At 44.1% G+C, this 18,721-nt stretch overlaps 1 protein-coding gene across 1 annotated transcript in view; it reads left to right on the top strand.

Moving 5' to 3' along the window:
* Positions 1–217: 217 nt before the first annotated feature.
* Positions 218–18,721, top strand: part of CUNH12orf75 (chromosome unknown C12orf75 homolog) — a gene marked incomplete at its 5' end in the record, with an annotated part of 21,456 nt that continues 2,952 nt past the window's right edge. The window contains one exon of the mRNA XM_028784834.1: positions 218–242. Coding sequence (XP_028640667.1) covers positions 218–242 — 25 coding nt within the window. The remainder of the gene's footprint in view (positions 243–18,721) is intronic.

Here is an 18,721-nt window from a genome sequence, read left to right as displayed (position 1 = left end):
GCCACGCTCCGAGTCTTTCAGGTAGAGGTGGTCGAAGGGCACAGCAAGTCTGTGAAGAGCCTCGGGCTGTGTTTGGTCTGTGGGTGGGAAGGAAAGGGGCACACACACACACACACACACACACTCCATTTAGAAATGTTCAGTCCACTTTGGTATTGGGTTTAGTTTTTATAAGTACTATCACACCAATACAGATGTTTTTTTCTTTTCCCCCCAGGTCCAACAGGAACAGTTAAAGATGTGTAAGTACATTTTGGTATTATGACCTCTGTCTCCAGAAAAGCTGTTTTTCATGGTTCTGACCTTTAGGAATCTAGGTGTGGCTGACAAGACACAGGATACTTTCTGTGCTGTACACCTGTAAATGTTGCCATTTGATTGACAGAAGGTACTCTCTGAAGGATGGTACCATTTGCAACTTTTTGTGTTAGCTCTTCAGTTACCCTGGCATGCTAGCTTAGAATGTTAGTCAGAATCTTTCTTTCCACCCCAACCTGTGCAGAGACTTGAGTTAGCAACAGTCACCTGGGATCCTGCTGTGCCTCAGAGCTATCCAGGGAGGCAGCTGGAGTTTACTTAAGTGAACACTCAAGTGGTTTCAGTGGCAATAGCTAGGTATCCCTAGACACTCAGGGGAATGGTGCAACCATTTTCTGCAGCACGAGGGGGGGGGTCTTCCTGAAGGTCAACCCTCAGACCCTTCTGTTGATACTTCGAGCTTTTTGGAGGTAATTAGGGTTCATGGGGTCATGATGGCAGAGCCCCCGTGATGACATTAGCGGATTCCTAAGAAGGGGAAGAGAGACCAACCAAGTGTGTTTGCTTGTGTCTCCATGTCCTCTGTGGGCCCACAGCAGATGCTGAGCGTGTGCCGCATTAGTCTTCACAGCCTCCAGAACCACGACCCAAACATACCCTTTGCAGGTTATCTGGTCTCAGGTGTTTTGTTATAGTCCATGGAAAGTGGATCAAGGCAGCCTTCCATATAACCCGTGTTGAACTGAACTCTAGGCTGAGGACTTCCTAATCAGGCATCGCAACAGGAGGTTTCCTATGTTCAGGAATGTCGTTCATGGCTCTATGACATTCCACTGCATTCTCTCTTGTCATCTAGATCTAACAAGGCCTGTATATGAGCCCACGGTCTCTGGTCACTGAGCTGTGGTAGTTTGATTTCTGTTGCTGTGATAAAATACCCTGACAAAACAATGTACGGGGGAAAGGAAAGACAAGGCCGCTGGCGGGGAAAGCAGGCGGCTGGAACAGGAACCTGCCTGATCTCATTACTTCAGCACTCAGGAAGCAGAGAGAACAGGAAGTGAGGGGGCGGGCGCAACCCAGAGGCGAGCACTTCCTCCAGCGAGGCAACACCTCCTAAAAGATCGGTAACCTTCCCAAACAGCATCACCAGTTAGGGACCACATGTGCAAACATGTGGACCTGTAGGGGACACTTCACACTCAAATTGTAACCATGGAGGTTGGGATTAACCCTTCCTGTTCCCCGTTAGTTAGATGCTGGGGCCACACCGTGTCGAGAGAGCATGAGAGGATTTGGCACTTATTTGGTGAGGCTTTCTGGGGAGAATGAGGGTTGCACCCAAAGTTGTCCACTTAGATTGGGTGGGAGATGGGCATGCCTTTTGTTTGTATCATGGTGGTTAATGGGTTAGTGGGAGGGAACCGCCTTCACAAGGACCGGCCTGGACCACACAGGTAAGGGCAGGTTTTTGTACTGCTTGTGTGGATATCAGGCTGAAGGGGGAAGGGGAGGATCTGAAAGCTGTCAGTACTCCAATATTAAAAATAGAATCAGACTTTTTTTTTTAAGTCACAAAGAAGAATTCAGAGAAGAGTAGAGTGTTGTAAAGTTTTCCGGGAATTAAATAGCCATTTCAAGTGACAGTTTTGGGCACAAAAGCAGTAATCGCTTGCTTCAAATTCCTGGTGTAGCTCTTGAGTTTCCAGTGGTTTCTGGAATGGCTCTGAACACACTTCTGCCCTTGTAAACTATGTATTAAACGAAGTGGCTATCTTAAGTGGAGTTTATTATTATAAAGTAAAACACAATAAACTGAAAACTGTTGAGGATGCTGGATGTCCTGCAGTATCAGATATCTAGCCAAATGTAGTTCTTTAGAAAAAAGTTTTTATTATGTTAATTTAATTGTGTGTGTGTGTTTGCGCGTACACATGTGTGCCTTGAGAATCAAACTCAGGTCATCAGGTTTAGCTATAAGCACCTTTACCCACTGAGCCATCTCGCTGACCCAAGATTTGACTCCTCAGGTAAAAAATAAGTAAGCACTTCCATCTCATGAGTGAACTAATTTCTTTCATCTTTAACATGTGGAGAGGTTCGATGAACTTTAAAAATAAATTTCTTCAAAGTTTATTATTAGTAAACGTTTGTATACCTGTTTTATGTACAAATATACCTGGAGTCATGTGACAAGCTCTTAGGCATAAAGGAGTGTCCAATGGAAACTACAAGTCTGGCTTTGGGGGAGGCATCGAGTTCTTATATCTTTTCCTGATTGCCTTTTGCTGTGTACAATAAAAAGTACTTCAGGAGGCAATGGCTACTGGTATAAGGGCTCTTCCTGAAAATAGGTGGGATGTGTGTTGGGCTGGAGACTCATGGGGGAGCAGAGTTCGTGCAGAGAAGAGAGAAGGAAGGCGGTGAGCCTGTGTGGAGGGAGGGAAGAGCGTGAGGGGAGGGCACAGGGTTACAGAGCCTGGCCATCTCCTGGAACCCCGTCCTGGGTGGGAGGGGTGTAAGATGGGGCCAGTGTGTGAGGGGGCTTTGCTTCTAGGCCAGGAGTTAGGCTTCCTTTATGGATGTTTCAGTATTAAGTTAGAGCTAAGATTACTATTTTTTCTTTTAAGAGAAAGAAGTCAGCTCTGATCTGACCACCAGAAGCAGTGGAACAGTTAAACACAGTTTTTGTTAGCATTCTGCCTAATTGTGGTCGTGTGTGGCTTTTGATATTGAAGCTGGAGGCTGCCTATTCTGAGGGAGAGAGTAATTGATAGAACTAGACCTTAAAACAGGTTTTAGGGATTCAAACACAAACCTCCGGAATGTGACAGCTTGGGTGCAGGGCATCTAGAGAGTTAATCTCCCTGAAGCAGACCTGCGTATGGACGGAAGCTCTATACCGGCTCCGTGCCTCCAGAAAGCATGACACAGTAACGGAGAACACGGGGCCGATTCACACAGTCTTTGCAAAGATCAAACTTTTTTTCTTTTAATTTCAGTGAATTTTATGAGCTTCTTGGCACCAGCAGGTTGTGTAGGGGTATTTTGGTTGGCCGTGGCGAATCAAACTTTGTTTATTTTGACCCAAACAAACAAAAGAATCCTTAGGCAGTGGTGGTGGAATGTCCCCAGCCGTTTAGCTCGTCACAGCTGGATACAGGTAGTCAGACCCAGAAAGCAGCTCTCCCCAGCTCGCCTCTTGCAGACCGCTTTTCCAGGCCATGGTGGAGGTGGCCACTCGGTGCCTATGAGGTTAGCCGCTGTGAGAACAGTACGCTTTCCTTTGGTTTCCTCAGAAACTCCCAGCAAGGCCCCAGGACTTGAGGACGCTTTGCGATGGTGGTGGTGGTGGTGGTGGTGGGGAAGAGAGCAGGAGAATGTGGAATTCTCATTGGCCAGGGCCAGGTCATGTGCTTGATTGATGAACCAATCATATAGCTTCATCTAACCATCTGGCCAAGCCTGGGTGCCTGGTGGTTTCCCAAATGAAATGTGGTGTGGGAAAGGGTTGGGGGGAAGGGCAGTTTTAAAGGTTAGGGTCAACTTCATCCCAATATCTGTCCCTTTTCATATTTTGAAAACATTGATTAAAGCAGGGCAATGGTAAAACGCATCTTTAATCTCAGCACTCTGGAGGAGGCAGGAGAATCTCTGAGTTCGAGGCTATCTTGGTCTACAGAGTGAGTTCTAGGACAGCCAGGGTCACGTAGAGAACTTTGTCTTGAAATACAAAACAACTGTGTGTGTGTGTGTGTGTGTGTGTGTATGTATCTGTATGTATATTTACACACACATAGTGTGTGCTTATTACTGTACATATTATAATGTTTCCTTATGACACTTTCTTACATGTATATGATATATTTTCAAAATATCCATTTCCTGTTCCCTGTGTAAGAATCTAAGAATTTTGATTTTTTATTTATTTATTTATTTGCTTTTTTGAGACAGAGTTTCTCTGTATATTCTGTCCTGGAACTCACTCTGTAGACCAGGCTGCCTTGAACTCTGAAATCTGCCTGCCTCTGCCTCCCAAGTGCTGGGATTAAAGGCATGCGCCACCACTGCCCGGCAAGAATTTTGATTTTTAAAGATTAAGCATTATTTGTGAGAATATGAATAGTGAGAATATGAATATGTTTCAGAGAAGACAGTATTAAATAAGTTAACACAAATTTAATGTTTGTCTTTGAATACAAAGCAAGAAAAAATCATAGCCTTCAGGTTTAAACAAGATAATTCAAATACTTCTTTCACTTAAAACTTGGAGTGACATGTTATTAAGATCCTTTTTTTGACAAAGCTATTTTATTGCCATAAAAGGTAATGAATGGAGAGAAAAATATCCAGAAAAACGCATTGACAAGCAACCTTATAAAAAGAAATTGTGAATATCCAATCTTGATTTGTGTTTTGTGCCCGATGTGTGTAACTTATTAATACATATATGTGTGTGTGTATATACCTATATATGTATATGTGTGTGTGTTGCACACATGTGAGTGTACATACACCTGTGTTTACACAGATGTGAGAGCAAGATCTCAGGTGTCCTCTATTGCTGTGTGCTTTCTGCTTAGAGACAGGGTCTGTCACTGTTGTGTTAGGCTGGCCGGCCTGCAAGCTCTCAGGATCTGCCTGTGCCTACTTGTTAGTGCTGGAGGCTCAGAGCCATGTCTAGGTTTTTACATGGGTGCTGGGGGTTCAAACTCTGGTTCTCGTGCTTGAAGATTGACATCTTAATGTCAATCCCTGGTTTCTTTACTTGTACCCATGGACAAGTACACCCATACCCATGAACACACATACACACACACACACACACATATACATATATAGGTATATACACACACACATACATGTATTAATAAGTTCTGTCTATAAGTTCTGTCACTATACAGAACCCTGAGTAATGCATTCTATGTTCTGCAATATCAAATATCAGCCAAGATTAAATTTATTACGGAAAAATGTAAAACCATATCCATTGCAGAAGTATAAGCATTTACATTCACCTTTAATTAATACTAAAGTTATATGCATATCAAATCTTGTTTTTAAGTACACTTAGTTATCAGTAAAGTTTGGTTTGCGTATTACTTTATGTACCCCTGTACAGAGAGTTGTGTAAAAAATTCTAGGGAGAAAAGAGGTTGGGAGGTAACACATGGCCTCATGTGCATTGTCCTGGTGAATGGTGACTGTAATTATTGATGGCTTAAAGACGGTTGAAAACATTTGTTGGAGGCACTGTCATGAATTTCTGATGGCAGAAGGTCCAGCAGCACATGGAAGGCCTGGCTCTGAGTGGAAGCCATAGTTCGAAGTGCTTGTCATCATTGGGATCCAGGGGAGTAGGAATGGGAAAGGAGAGAGAGAAAGCAGAGCAGGAGGGATGGAGAGGGGCTAGTGGTGCCTAGCCAATGTCTGCTTGTAAGACAAACCAGGGAGGAAAGGAAGGTAAGCCCAGAGGGCTGATGGATAGGACAAATGGGGGGGGGGTGATCCGAGAAATCAAAACAGACAGCATGTTCTAGGTAAGATCAGGGAGAGCATTGTTTTCTCCCTTAGGGGTGGGATTTTTTATTTCAAAATGTCACAGGTGAAATAGTTTCATGATCCAAGCCCCATAGAGCAGCCATGGGGTCCTGTCTGTGGCAACACTTAGAAATCAGTGGTGGGTGTGCTGATTGCTGGGACTTGATGGGCTTCTGTTGCTGTGATAAAACACCATGACCAAAAGCTACTCAGGGAGAAAGAGCATGTCAGCTTACATCTGTCTGCTCACAACCATCACTGACAGAAGTCTGAGCAGGAAGTCAAGGCAGGAACCTGGAGGCTGGAACTGAAGGCAGGAACTGAGGCCATGGGGGATTGCTGCTAATGAGCTTGCTCCACATGGCTTGGCTCATCCTGCTTTCTTCTACCATCCAGGACCACGCGTTCTGAGGGTGGGATGGGTAGGAGGTAGCTCCTTCCACAGTGGGTGGGAACTCCTGCATCAATTATGAATCAAGAAAATGCCCCCACACTCTTGCCCACTGTTCAGTCTGGTGGGGTCCCTCTTCTGAAATTTCTCTAGCTTGGGTTAAGTTGATCAAACACTGGTACAACAGTGTCCAGCTGTTCTCCATGAATGTGTAAATTTATTTGTCATTTTTAGAAATAATTAAAAACTTCCATGATTTATATAATAAGTGAAAAAAAGGAAAAGAAAAGAAAGTAAAGGGAGAACAGAGATGCTCAAACCGTGAGACAAGAGGTTGAATGGATGCTGTTCATGGGTCTAAAATGGACTGAGCCGGCGGGAGAGAGAAGACTGGGTAAGAGCCAGAATCTTTAGTGCTTTTGGAGTTTTTATAGCAGGGGCAAGCCTCTAAAGAGAAGAGTTTCTGAGTGTTGATGGAATTGGCCCTGTATGCAAGCTCTGTGGGGAGCTTAGGAACTCACTGGCATCCATCCTGTTTGGAGATGCTGGGATTTTTGAAAACAAGCTGTGTGACCTTGAGGCTTTGAGCAGAATTGGTAAAACGGGGGAAAGACAGGGTTTCTGAAGGTCAGGAGGCAGCATATTTTTGCCTTGATAACAGCAGTTCAGAGCTCTACCATTGTCCCTAGAGAGTGTTGGAGACCACAGTGGAAAGGGATACAATGTAGCCCTTCATCCCTCTCCTCTGTGCAGAGGTTGAAAGTACCTGCTTTGAAGTCAATGATCCTTGTGCTCTTCAAGAAAAAAAAAATGCAGCCAGTCTTAGCCGAGAAGCGAGAATTAGAGTGGCTGGGAGAAGGTCTGAAATTTTGAATAAATGAATTAGATTGCAGAAGAGTAATTGAGTTGGAATTCATCCTATAACTGTTCAGTAGATTGATCTGAACCACAGTGTTGGTTACATTTCTCCTGACTGCAACAAAACCCCAGACATAAATAGCTCAGGAGGAAAGACTGATTTTGCCTGAACTTCAGGCCCTCATGGCCAGGAGGACATGCGGATGCTGTGACTCTTCACATCACCAGGAAGCAGGGACCTCCTTCTGCAGCTAGTCTTAACTCCTAAAGTTTCAACAGCCTCCAGAAATTGTGCCACCAGACAGGACAGGGCAGGGCAGGGCAGGGCACAGGTATTTAAAGCCCAAGCATGTGGAGGTACAATTTCAGATAAAAAAAAACCATAGCACTGCTCTGAGGAGCTGGGGACACCGTTTAAAAAAAATTCTAAAGGAAGCGAAATGATTAGGTAGAGTGTATTCTATATTTATAGCAAATATGATTTGGAAGTAAATATATTGTTAATTAATAAGCCTGTTCCAGCTGGGTGGTGGTTCATGCCTTCACCCCAATGCTCCAGAAGTAGCGGAGGCAGAGAGTTTGAGGCTAGTCTGAGCTACCATGTAAGACTTTGTCTAAAACAAGCAAAGAAAGAAACAAACAATATCACCCAAAATAAAACCTCCCCTGCAATGAAACAAAAATATATTTAAAAAGATTATTGTGAAAAATAAAATATAGACAAGAGGATGGAGTGCTGGATCTGGCAGCTTCCAGATTAAATTTGTACTGTTTACAAACTGAGCCTCCTGGGTGGCTCCCTGATGTGGATGGGGCAGGCACAGGCAGTGGGTGGTTTTTCTGCTTCTCAGAGTGACTCTGTAAGGAGAACTTTATATTTAGAACATTTTTTTTCTTGATGAGTAAGTAAAAAGCATATTACGGTTTTGCCACGTAAATATGTTTGTTCTGGGAAGTGGGGGGAGGTGAGAACCTTCTAGGTTTCAGGCAAGCTGAAGCTGGGAGGAATCGGAAGGCGTTCATTGGAACAGCTGCTGGGTCTAGTGGTTTGCTGGATTTGTTTTGCAACATGATATGGTTTTGTTATTTCAACCCTCAAAGGCTTTGCTTATTTAGGGTGGTTTGTTGAATCCCAAAGCTGAGAAAATATAATGATGAAGATATATTGATTGCCACATATTATTGGTGAAGAAAAAATGATGTGTATACACACACATAGAATATTACATATGTATTTATTACCAATTCTGGGGATTGAACCTAGAACTTTACATGGCCTAGGGGAGCTAAGTTATAGCTGAACCCCTCTTCTCATTTTTAATTTTGAGAAGCCTGGGCTGGACTTGAACTTGCAATCTTCGAGACTCAGCCTCTCTTTCGAGTAGCCAGGATCACCTGCTTGGGCCGCCAGGTCTGGTTATAGTTTATATTGGATGGATTAATGTTGAGTAAGAGTTGTTGTTGTTTTTGTCAATGCGCAAGTTGTTGATAGAATGAAAATCATAGTGTAAAATAATTGAAAGATTTTGTTGTATGGATGGTTATTTTAAAATGGTCATGTATAAAATACAGTATTGAAAAGATGGGTGGAGGAGAGCCCGCCCTTTGCTGAGCAGCCACAGGCTGTGGTCAGATGGGAGTGGTCCATTTTAAAGAGTCCCGACTTAAAAGCAAAGAGAGCTCATTTATGGCTCAGGAGATGTTCAGTATCTGGTCTACCTAGGAAGGTCTACAAGATGAGGATGAAGCAGAAAGGTGTCTAATTATCTGCAGCCTCTGGATCGATGTATGATTGACTCAGAGATGGCGAAGAAAAAACGTCATGCTGGGTTTAGCAAGCTCACAGGAAGTAGCTGCAAGCAGGATCGATAGGTATTGTGTATGGTCTTAGATGTGGTGGTTGCCTTGGTACTTGTGTGTTCTCAAGTACTCCCCCGCTCTGGGTCGGCTCGCGCTCGCGCTCTCGCTCTCTCTCTCTCTCTCTCTCTCTCTCTCTCTCTTTCTCTCTCTAAAAGGTGCTCTACTCTGCTGAGTGAATCATGTCTCATCTGTAAACGAAGAATGTACCCAAATCCCAAGACATTGAAAGCAGGAGGGGTTTTCGTTACAGCGGTCCGCCTTCAATAATATCTGTTTTTTTGCAAACATTCTCATTGACGTTGTGACCAGAGTTCTGAGAGATTGTGATCTCAGTCTTGGAGATTATTACACTCAGTAGGTGGCTGTAACCTTGACATCTTCTTCCTTCAAAACCTGTTCTTTGGCAAAAGAAGCGAAGTCTTTGCTAACAAAGACAGACCTCATTTCAATGAACTCTCAGTGTGTTTTATAAATTTGCTTCTTAACTGTTAATGGCTGATTCTTTGAAAAGCTTTCTGTGGTTTAGAACTTTTCAGACATGCCTCATGAAATGATTAGTAAGATTTCACTCATATATTTTTAAAATATCAAACCACATTCCACAGTTTTCAAACAATGGGGGTGACCAAAAATGAAACACAGTCTGGATAAGAGGAAGAGTGCTGCTCCCTCTGAGATAGACAAGCGTGTCACACCGTTGTTCTTTAGTTTACTGGTTAATGTGCCACTACAGAATGAAGTAACATCTTCTTAAAACTTGTGTGAAGCTTTTAGTGTTTCTGCTCTTGAAACCAGAGAGCTGAGTGTTCTTGGTAAGACGGGTTCTGGGTGCACCTGTGGAATCACATCAGACACAGCTCACAGTTCTGGCCCCTTCCCTGGGCTCCCCCGTTTCTCTTGCTAACTGGCCTCTCCTTAGATTGGCTTTGAAGCATTCATGACTGATAATGGATAACTTGAATTTGTATCATTAACCTGCCAACAGGCAATGAGCTCCATTCAAATATCCACCTTTCTAGGCCTTTAAAATGACTTAACTATGGCAAGTGAAATGGCCTGCTGATGAAGGCATACTGGTCACTATGGCTGACCCAAGCCTGATCCCTGGGACCCACATGGTAGAGGGAGAGAACTGACTCCTGTAAGTTGTCTCCTGACCTCCTGGGCACACCATGGCATGCATATGTACACATGCACACACATAAATAAAAATGCAATGACAATTTTTTTGTTATTAAATAATCCTTAAATAGGTGGCTGCTGATATCCCTGCATAGAAAAGGACATCTTATGAGACCCCATTCATCCCTCCTTCATTTATTTTATGCTTAGCTGTCTGTGGGAGAGAGAAATCAAGACGGGCTGATTGTATACAGTCACTAAGCCGTGTTACATTGGGAATGTGGCATATCCAGTGGAAACCTGCTTAGTGAAGAAAGCCCTGTGAAGCCCTGGGTTAAATCTGTAGTCTGAAAACCCCCAATCCCCAAATCTAACACCACGAACAAACAAGAGCTCTCAAACAGTGTTTTATGGGCAGGCTCTAGATTTAGTTCGGCACTGCAGTGTTGTCTTGCAGCCGTTCTGGCTCTGGTTAGATAAGAGACAGCTGTTGTACCCTTTCCAATTTCTTTTATCCTCTCTCAAGAGTGCTAGACGGGCCTAAGCTAGAACATGTGACATTAACGAGGAAGAACTGGTTTTCTTGCTCCATTTTTGCCAGCCAGCAGCTTCGCTTCTCTGGCAGGGCTTTAAGCAGCACGAAGCCGCAAATGGGAAGTGTCTACCTGGGTCCCTCACTGGCTTGGGCTTGCCTTGCTTGGGGTGCTTAGCAGCAGCTGCTCAAATGTACTCACAGTATAGATGCCACATCAGCTAGAGAGCCACAGAGGAGGGAGGAGCTAAGATCCCAAAATAAGAATGGATCTGTGAGCTCCACAGGCCAAGGGAATTCCACAGGGAATTCGCACTGCCAGATAACAGCCGGGGTTTCAGAGTTGCCCTAACTGGAAGCCCGGAGACCGTGTGTGGGAACAGAGTCTTAGGACATACAACTAAATAGGAGAGAGGTGTGCTGGACTAGACCTGGTTTATTAACACTGCTATGATTAACAGAATCCAGATCTGGTAAATTTAGAGTTTAATGCTACCACTTTAGTCTGTTTGGCTATCAAAACCAAGACCTATGAGCTTGTACCTAAGCAGGGATGCATAGGCTGGGGTTGCTCTCTGTCTCTCCATTAGCACTTGGTGGCTCCACAGAACAGAGCCTGTCACTAAGGTGAAGGGAGAGGCAGAGAAGAAGTGAGCAAAGGGAGGGCCTCTGTCGTCCCAGGGAAATGTTAGTGATCCCGAAAGCCAATCTGATGCAGCTCACAGCAGGGTCTTTATTCTATTTGAGCTAGCTCCTCCTAACCCCTCCTCCCCGATACACTGCTGTCACACAGGATGGCTTTAGTGGTTGGGGAGCCCCAAATGTCTATTGGTGCAAGGCTTTATAGTAAGCAACAAGCAGGGAGTATGTGTCCAGGCATCTAATTGGAAAACTACTGTGGCCTTTAACATTAGCTGGTGCCGGGAGTCATATCATATACTTAACTTCTCCCCTCTGCATTGGTGGTCGTTAGGCAAGGGGTGGGCTTGTAACATGAGGGTACAGGTTTGTTGGGGAAATAACCTGGAGACTCTGGTCTTCTTGCAGGTGTAACCTGGAGACACTGGTCTTGTTGGGGATTAGCCTAGAGACTGGAGCTAGGCTTGGGTTTTATTGGGGGCAACTTGGAAACTAATGCGAGGTACCAGACTTTTAGTTTACCTGAATTCAAACTTAGGCCAGGTTCTCTAAAATGGAATCTGAATTTTAAAAATGTGGCCTCTCAGCTCCAGGAAGCTCTAAGATGGTTGCTGACTATCCGTGGTGGCGTCCTAGAGGAGCTGCCAACAACGGGCAGAACTTAACCTCCAGTCCAGTGTGAAAGCTTACTAATGGGCCTCACAGTGGTAAGACACCACGAAGATGCTATAACCTGGAACAAGCTTTGATGACAGCTTGCTCACCAGAGACCCCAGGGACTAATTAGAAGCACAGTATCTAAGTATCTTCTCTCTAGATATATTTATTTTTTATTATGGTAACACATGGCAAAACAAAACAAAAACAAAGAATAGAAAACCCAAACAGCAACAAAACCAAAAAAGGAAAAAAACAAAAAACAAAAAACAACAAAAAAGTCCAAAACAACCAACCAAACAAAAAACCAGCCAAAACCCCCTCCAATCTGTGGACCAGAAGCTTGATTAGGGTCACCACAATAGAAAAGGCACAACTCTTGATCTCAGTCTCCAGACCCAAGTCAGATTCAGCCTCCTGGTGAAGGGGAGGCCAGCTTGCTTCAAGGAAGCTTTCAGCACTGCTAGAGGATGCCTGGGAGAAGTGCATGCGTGCTCGTGCACACACGTATGCACACGCGTGCACACACACACACACACACACACACACTTGTGTATACTTGCTGACCTGACTATGCCCAGAGTAAAAGGCAGGAACTCCACCTCTCAGAGAATCCCAGGTCCTGGCTCTGAGTTGGTATCAACTCCAGAGGACCTCTGTTGCAACTGCCGTCCTCCATTCCCAGAGTGGCTTGTGTAGTCCTGTAAAGAGCATGGGATTTGGGCCAAGGCTGGAGTCGCAGCAGATGCTGTAGTCTGCTGACCTGTGCTCTGGGTGCTTTCTGAGTTTTAGAGTCATAAGTTTCAGGAATAGTGTATTTGCCACCTTGTCTCATCCCCCAGTGGCCCTCTGACATGAAGTGAAGGCCGTCACAGTAGCTAAGGCCAAATGAAACACCACTGAGTTTTCTTTTCTACTAGGATAACTGGTAGAAGGTCAGAGTGCACCTGCAGGGCATTTCTGTGATTGATGTTCTTCATGAAGACTTGAAAATATGATTTCACAGAAACACCTTTCCCATGTGCATTTCACTTAGCCATTGGCTGGTATAGATTACAGGTTCATCTCCGAGAAGAATGTTGTGTTATTGTACATTTCGTCTGATGGGGACTCAAATTTCAACTGGAAAGGACTGGTGTGTAAATGGAAAAAAGTCGTACATACACCTGGCTTCATGTCAGAGCTGTGGTCTGACAAATGCTGTTCCTCTGTACCAGAAGCAGTTTATGTCACGAGCCATGATCCACTGTTTACTAGCATGTTTTCCTCGGTGTTAGATGAACCCACTGGTTTTCTCCACCTTCTGTTCTGTAGTGTTTTGAACTTAACACATAACATAACATATCACACTGTCTAGGACATCAATGACCTTGTTAGCACTTGCAGCTTGTGAGCAGAAAGCAGGAAGTTAGTTTAGTACATAACACACATGCAGTGATATGTTAGTGGTCAGTCAGCACAAAGGAGCCACCACTGGCCATTTGTGTGTGCTTTCATGTATGTGCAGGTGGACATGTGTTTGACCTGGTTTCTTGGTGCTGTTTTTCTGCATATGCCAGGCTAGCTATGTTGCTGCAGGGACTTTCCTGTATTCATCTTTTGTCTCTACACAGGAGCACTGAGATTATAGACCGTGCACATTGCTGCATCTGGCACTGTTCCTTTTCTACAGGATGAGTCTAGGGGTGAGCTGAGTTCACAGAGCTATCTGGACCAGTTAATTCCCGAAGCCCATTATCAAGTGCAGTAGATTCTGCTGGTCCTCTTTCTGGTTCATGAGCTGTGACTTCTCATTTTTACTTCATCTCTTGCAGCTTGGAACAATTCAATCTGTAGGCTCTCCTCTCCAAGGAGAGAGATCCCAGGCAGCAGAGTCATCCTGTTATCTGCTTTTCCATTCTGGCAGAGAGCAATGACGCTGCCTGTTTTGAAGAAACATCTGGACTCTTCTTCCCTCGGTAGCTCTCATTCTCACAGAGCTGGAGGAAAGCGTGGTTCAGTGTTCTGCTTTCAGCCACTGAGGAAGATCTTATAATCCATTAGGCACAGCTGCAAGCCACGAGAAAGTAACCACCTTCCCCATGGAGCCGTAGTGGCCATGAGGGAGAATGAATCGCAGCCCCAGTGAGGCATAGCTCAGCTCAGGGGCTCAGTGGAGCTTACATGGCTGTGGATGTTCTGACCCAGCACAGCCAGCTTGACGCTACATCATTAACTAATGATTTCCGTTACTCCTGTACCTACCAGAAGTTTCCAGACACTTACAGTGCTGCATGTGGGTCTACCAAACTTGGCCTTTGTTTCAAATTAGTCTATCTTCCCTGTGGGAATTCTCATCATTCAGTACTCTGCAAACATTCTCTCTGACCCTAAGCTAGGAAAATATTAACAAATGCATCACAAAGGCAGGTTAGTGACAGAATCCTTGAGACTATAGAGTTCTATGGGGGGCAGTTGGTGTAGTGATTCCTTACAAGGGTGCACAGGTGGGGCAGCTCTGTTGCTCACAGTGAGGGTAGTATTCAAACTTCTGCTTGAAGACGAGTTGGAGCCCCGAAGACTTCAAGTTCCTTCTTAAGTTGCTGAGCAAGTGCTGAGACTAATTTAGCATTCTCGCTTTGAAACACTGCCGGGTGCTGTGCACTTCTCCCTACAAGGAATGAAGGAATGATGTAGAAGCAGGTTAGCTTTCCATGTGTTTGAACGTGCATGGTTTTGTATACTTATGTTGTATGTGTTTATGTCTGTAAATCTGTGCCACTGTTTGTGTGCATGTTTATTTGTGTTTGTGCCCTTGTGTTTGTGCATCTGTATTTTTCTGTGTGCATGCTTTCATGTGTGTGTGCATATTTATGTGTGCATGGTTTTTCATATATGGTATCTGCATCTGTGCATGTGTGTGTGTGAGTGTGCATATATTTACATGTATGTACATATGAGCATATGTGCACATTTGTGTTTTGTGTACAAATTTGAGTGAGTATGAGTGCATATACTATGTACATGTGTTTGTGTGTGTATGTATTTACATGTGTGTGCACCTCTGTATGTATGTACATTTGTGCTTTGTGTACATGTCTGTGTGAGTAGGAGTACATATGCTATGTGCATGTTTGTGTGTGTGTATGTATTTACATGTGTGTAACTCTGTATGTATGAACATTTATGTTTGAGCACATGTGCAATTATGAAATGTGCACATGTGTAGGTTTGTACATGTGCATATGTCTATGTGTTTGAGTATCAGTGCATGCATGTTTGAACTTGTGTGTATGCTTATGTGCAAATATGTGTGTGCGCATCTGTGCACATGTGTGGAAGTATGTATATGTATGCATGCATGTGTTTTAATGTGTACACATGTGTTTCTGTACATGAGTGTATGAGTGTATATATGTGTGCTTTCATGTATGTGTACACTTGTACATCTTTGTGTGTGTGTGTGTGTGATTGTGTGTATATTTGTGATATGTTTGTGTGTATATTTGTTTATTTGTATGCACAGATGTGTGCATGTGTTGTTGTGTGCAAGCATGTTTGTACATCTGTATTCTTTTGAGTGTAGGTGCACATACATGCTTATGCATGCATGAATGTATATGTGTATACTGTGTATTCTTGTGTTTTTGTGCACTGCACCTATTGTGTGTATGTAGGTATTTCTTTGTATGCATATACTTGTATCTTCATGTATGTATCACATGTTTCTATGTGCATGTGTACATATGGGTTTGTGTATAAGTATACATGTTTCTTTCTGTATGCACTTGTGTTTCTTGTGTATGCATGTGTTTTTGTATTTATATGCATATTTTCATGTTTGCATATGTATGTTTGTGTGTTTGTTTTTGTCCACACATACATGTGTATGCATTCATGTATGTGTGTGTGCATGTTTGGAATACTTCTGTTGGAAAATGGCACATTCCAATTGTGTCTGCATGTGTGTATGTGTGTATGTGTGTACATGTGCTGGGCTTCTTTTGGAAAATACCACTTTCCAATGATCTTTTCCACGGTATCCTAGCATGGTAGTTTCTTGGAAACCCAAACTTTCCTCCTCCTGCTCCCTGAGCTTAATTGATACCTCTTAACCTGTGTTAGTGTTATACTGCTGTGAACAGACACTATGACCAAAGCAAGTCTTATAAAGGACAACATTTAATTGAGGCTGATTTACAGGTTCAGAGATTAGTCCATCATCGATGTGGGTGCAAGGCAGCATTCAGGCAGGCATGGTGCAGGCAGAGCTGAGAGTTCTACATCTTCACCTGAAAGCTGCTAGTGGAAGACTGACTTCCAGGCAGCTAGGGTGAGGGTCATAAGCCCATGACACACCTACTCCAACAAGGCCACACTTCCTAATATTGCCACTCCCTGGGCCATGTGTATACAAACTGTTACAACCTGCTTCTTTCACAGCTGTCTGTCCTTGAGCACAGGGACACTAACTGTGGGCAGACAAGACTCACAACTGAAGCCTAAAACCCTAGTCACCGGAAGGCAATCCCATCTGCCTGTTGGGCCTTTGGCTCCACATCTCCTTCGGGAATCTTGCTAAAGCTTTCTTCTTTGCATCTTTAAAGGGGAGTGGATACTTGCTGTAAAAGATTGCCATGAGGGTGGTGGCAGAGCCTCCTGAGCCATTGAGCAGGGAGGCAGGCTAGTGATCAGTGTTTTCACAAGCCTGCCATAGAGGTAGCTTCGCCTCTGGGAAGCCACTACAGTGAGCTCTCACTGGAGCAAGGCGTTTGTTCTTTCTCTGTGAATAAAGGGCTTCAGAACATAGTGTTTGAGTGTCCTTCTTCATATTTGAACCCCAGCGTTCTCCGTGCTGATTTCTGTAGATTGAAGCTCTCAAAGCTGTTGGGGGGAAGAGTACTGATGTATCCCATCCTCTTCTGATACTCAGGAGGGACTGTATATTAGGGTTCTCTAGAGTTACATACAGTTTGTGGGACAAATCTCTCTCTCCCTCTCCCTCTCCCTCTCCCTCTCCCTCTCCCTCTCTCTCTCTACACACACACACACACACACACACACACACACTTTATTGAAATGACGTACAGACTGCAGTCTAGCTAATCCAATAATAGCTAGCTGTGAGTGGAAAGTCCAGGAATCCAGGAGTTGCTCAGTCCCACAAGGCTGGGCATCTCAGCTGCTCTTCTGTAAGTGCTGGAATCCCGAAGACGTATGCTCCAACGCTAGTGAAGGAATGGGGACGTGCTAGCAAGGACAGGGCAAGCAGGGAAGGAGCAAACAACCCCTCCTTTCTAACACAGCCTTATCTAGGCTTCCAGCGGAAGGGGTGGCCCAGATGAAAGGTGTGTCTTCACACCTTGGGATCTGGATCAAAAGCCCACAGCTCCTGCCTCAAGCTCCAGACCACCTTATGCCCTCCATTTCTGAGCTGTAGTTCATTCCAGATGCGGTCAAGCTGACAACCATCAATAGCCACCACAGACTGGTTGGCAGTGACTTGTTTTAAATTTTGAGACAAGGTTTCTATCTCAGTCTGGCTTTAAGCTCACTATATAGTTGAGGATGACCTTAAACTTCTAATTCCCCCTTTTCCCGAGTGCCAGGAGTCAGAAGTTTATGTGGGTTAGTAGATCGAACCCTGGGCCTAGGGCACACTAGACTTTTAAAAAATAATTTGTTTTTATTTTATGTGCATTGTTGTTTTGCCTGCATGTATGTCTGTGTGAGCTTGTCAGATATTGGGCTTACAGACAGTTATGAGCTGCCATGTGGTTGCTGGGAATTGAACCCAGGTCCTCTGGAAGAACAGTTACCTTAACCACTGAACCATTTCTCCATCCCTAGACAAACATTCTATCAACCGAGTTCTATCCCAAGCCCACGGAGGCCATTTTTAAAGCCCAGGGCTCCCGTCCCAGAATTAAGAATAATTATTTGTGAAAAATGGATCAGGTGACAATCATTTACACAGAAGTAAACCCACCAAAGCAGGCTTCCCAGCTTAGCTGAAGGGTTAGAAGACTGGACTGTGTGTGTGTGTGTATGTATGCATATATATATGTGTGTGTGTATACATGTATGTGTATCTTCACGCATGCGTGTATATGTATGTATGTGTGTTCGTCTGTGTGTGTATATATGCATGTTTGTATGCATATGTGTGTTCATGCATTTGTGTGTGTATGTGTGTTCACATGTGTATGTATATGTGCATGTTTGTATGTGTGTGTTCATGCATGTGTGTATATGTATGTGTGTGTGTTCGTCTGTGTGTGTATGTGCGCATGTTGGTGTAGTGTGTGTGTGTGAATGTGGAAACCCAAAAATGACATCAGATACAATTCTTGATTGCTCCCCATTTTATTGAGGTAGGGTTACACACTGGTTACAGGGGCTCCCACTGAATGTAGACTCACTGATTCTAGGTAGCCAGACTGTCAAGCTTCACATTTCTGCATAATTCTGGGATTGTGGCACACCTGCTCGACTTTTTATATGAATGCTGATGACCCAAACTCTAGGCCTCACATTCCTTCAGCAAGCATTTTACACATACAACTCCTTTCCTAGCCTGAGACTGGACCTCTCATAACTCAGTACACAGTATCTGAAACTTCAGTTACTCAGTATGATGACTGTGCTAGCATCTCCTGCTAGTTGTGTGGGTAAATACTGTTTATACTGAGAACACAGGCTGGGCTTTAGATAATTGATAAGAGATAATAAATTTAAAATGTGGCTGAAAAGAGAGCTCAGCAGTTAAGGATGTAGACTGTTCTTGTATTGGACGCTCATGTCGGGCAGCTCAACTGCTTGCAATTCCAGCTATGGTGGATCTGATGCCTCTGGGCCGCAAAGGCCATATACTCATGTGCACA

Source organism: Grammomys surdaster, unplaced genomic scaffold (assembly GCF_004785775.1).
Source record: "Grammomys surdaster isolate TR1022 unplaced genomic scaffold, NIH_TR_1.0 124872, whole genome shotgun sequence".
Taxonomy (NCBI): domain Eukaryota; kingdom Metazoa; phylum Chordata; class Mammalia; order Rodentia; family Muridae; genus Grammomys; species Grammomys surdaster.
The sequence above is the reverse complement of the archived record's forward strand: the minus strand, read 5'-3'. Positions and strand labels throughout refer to the sequence as shown.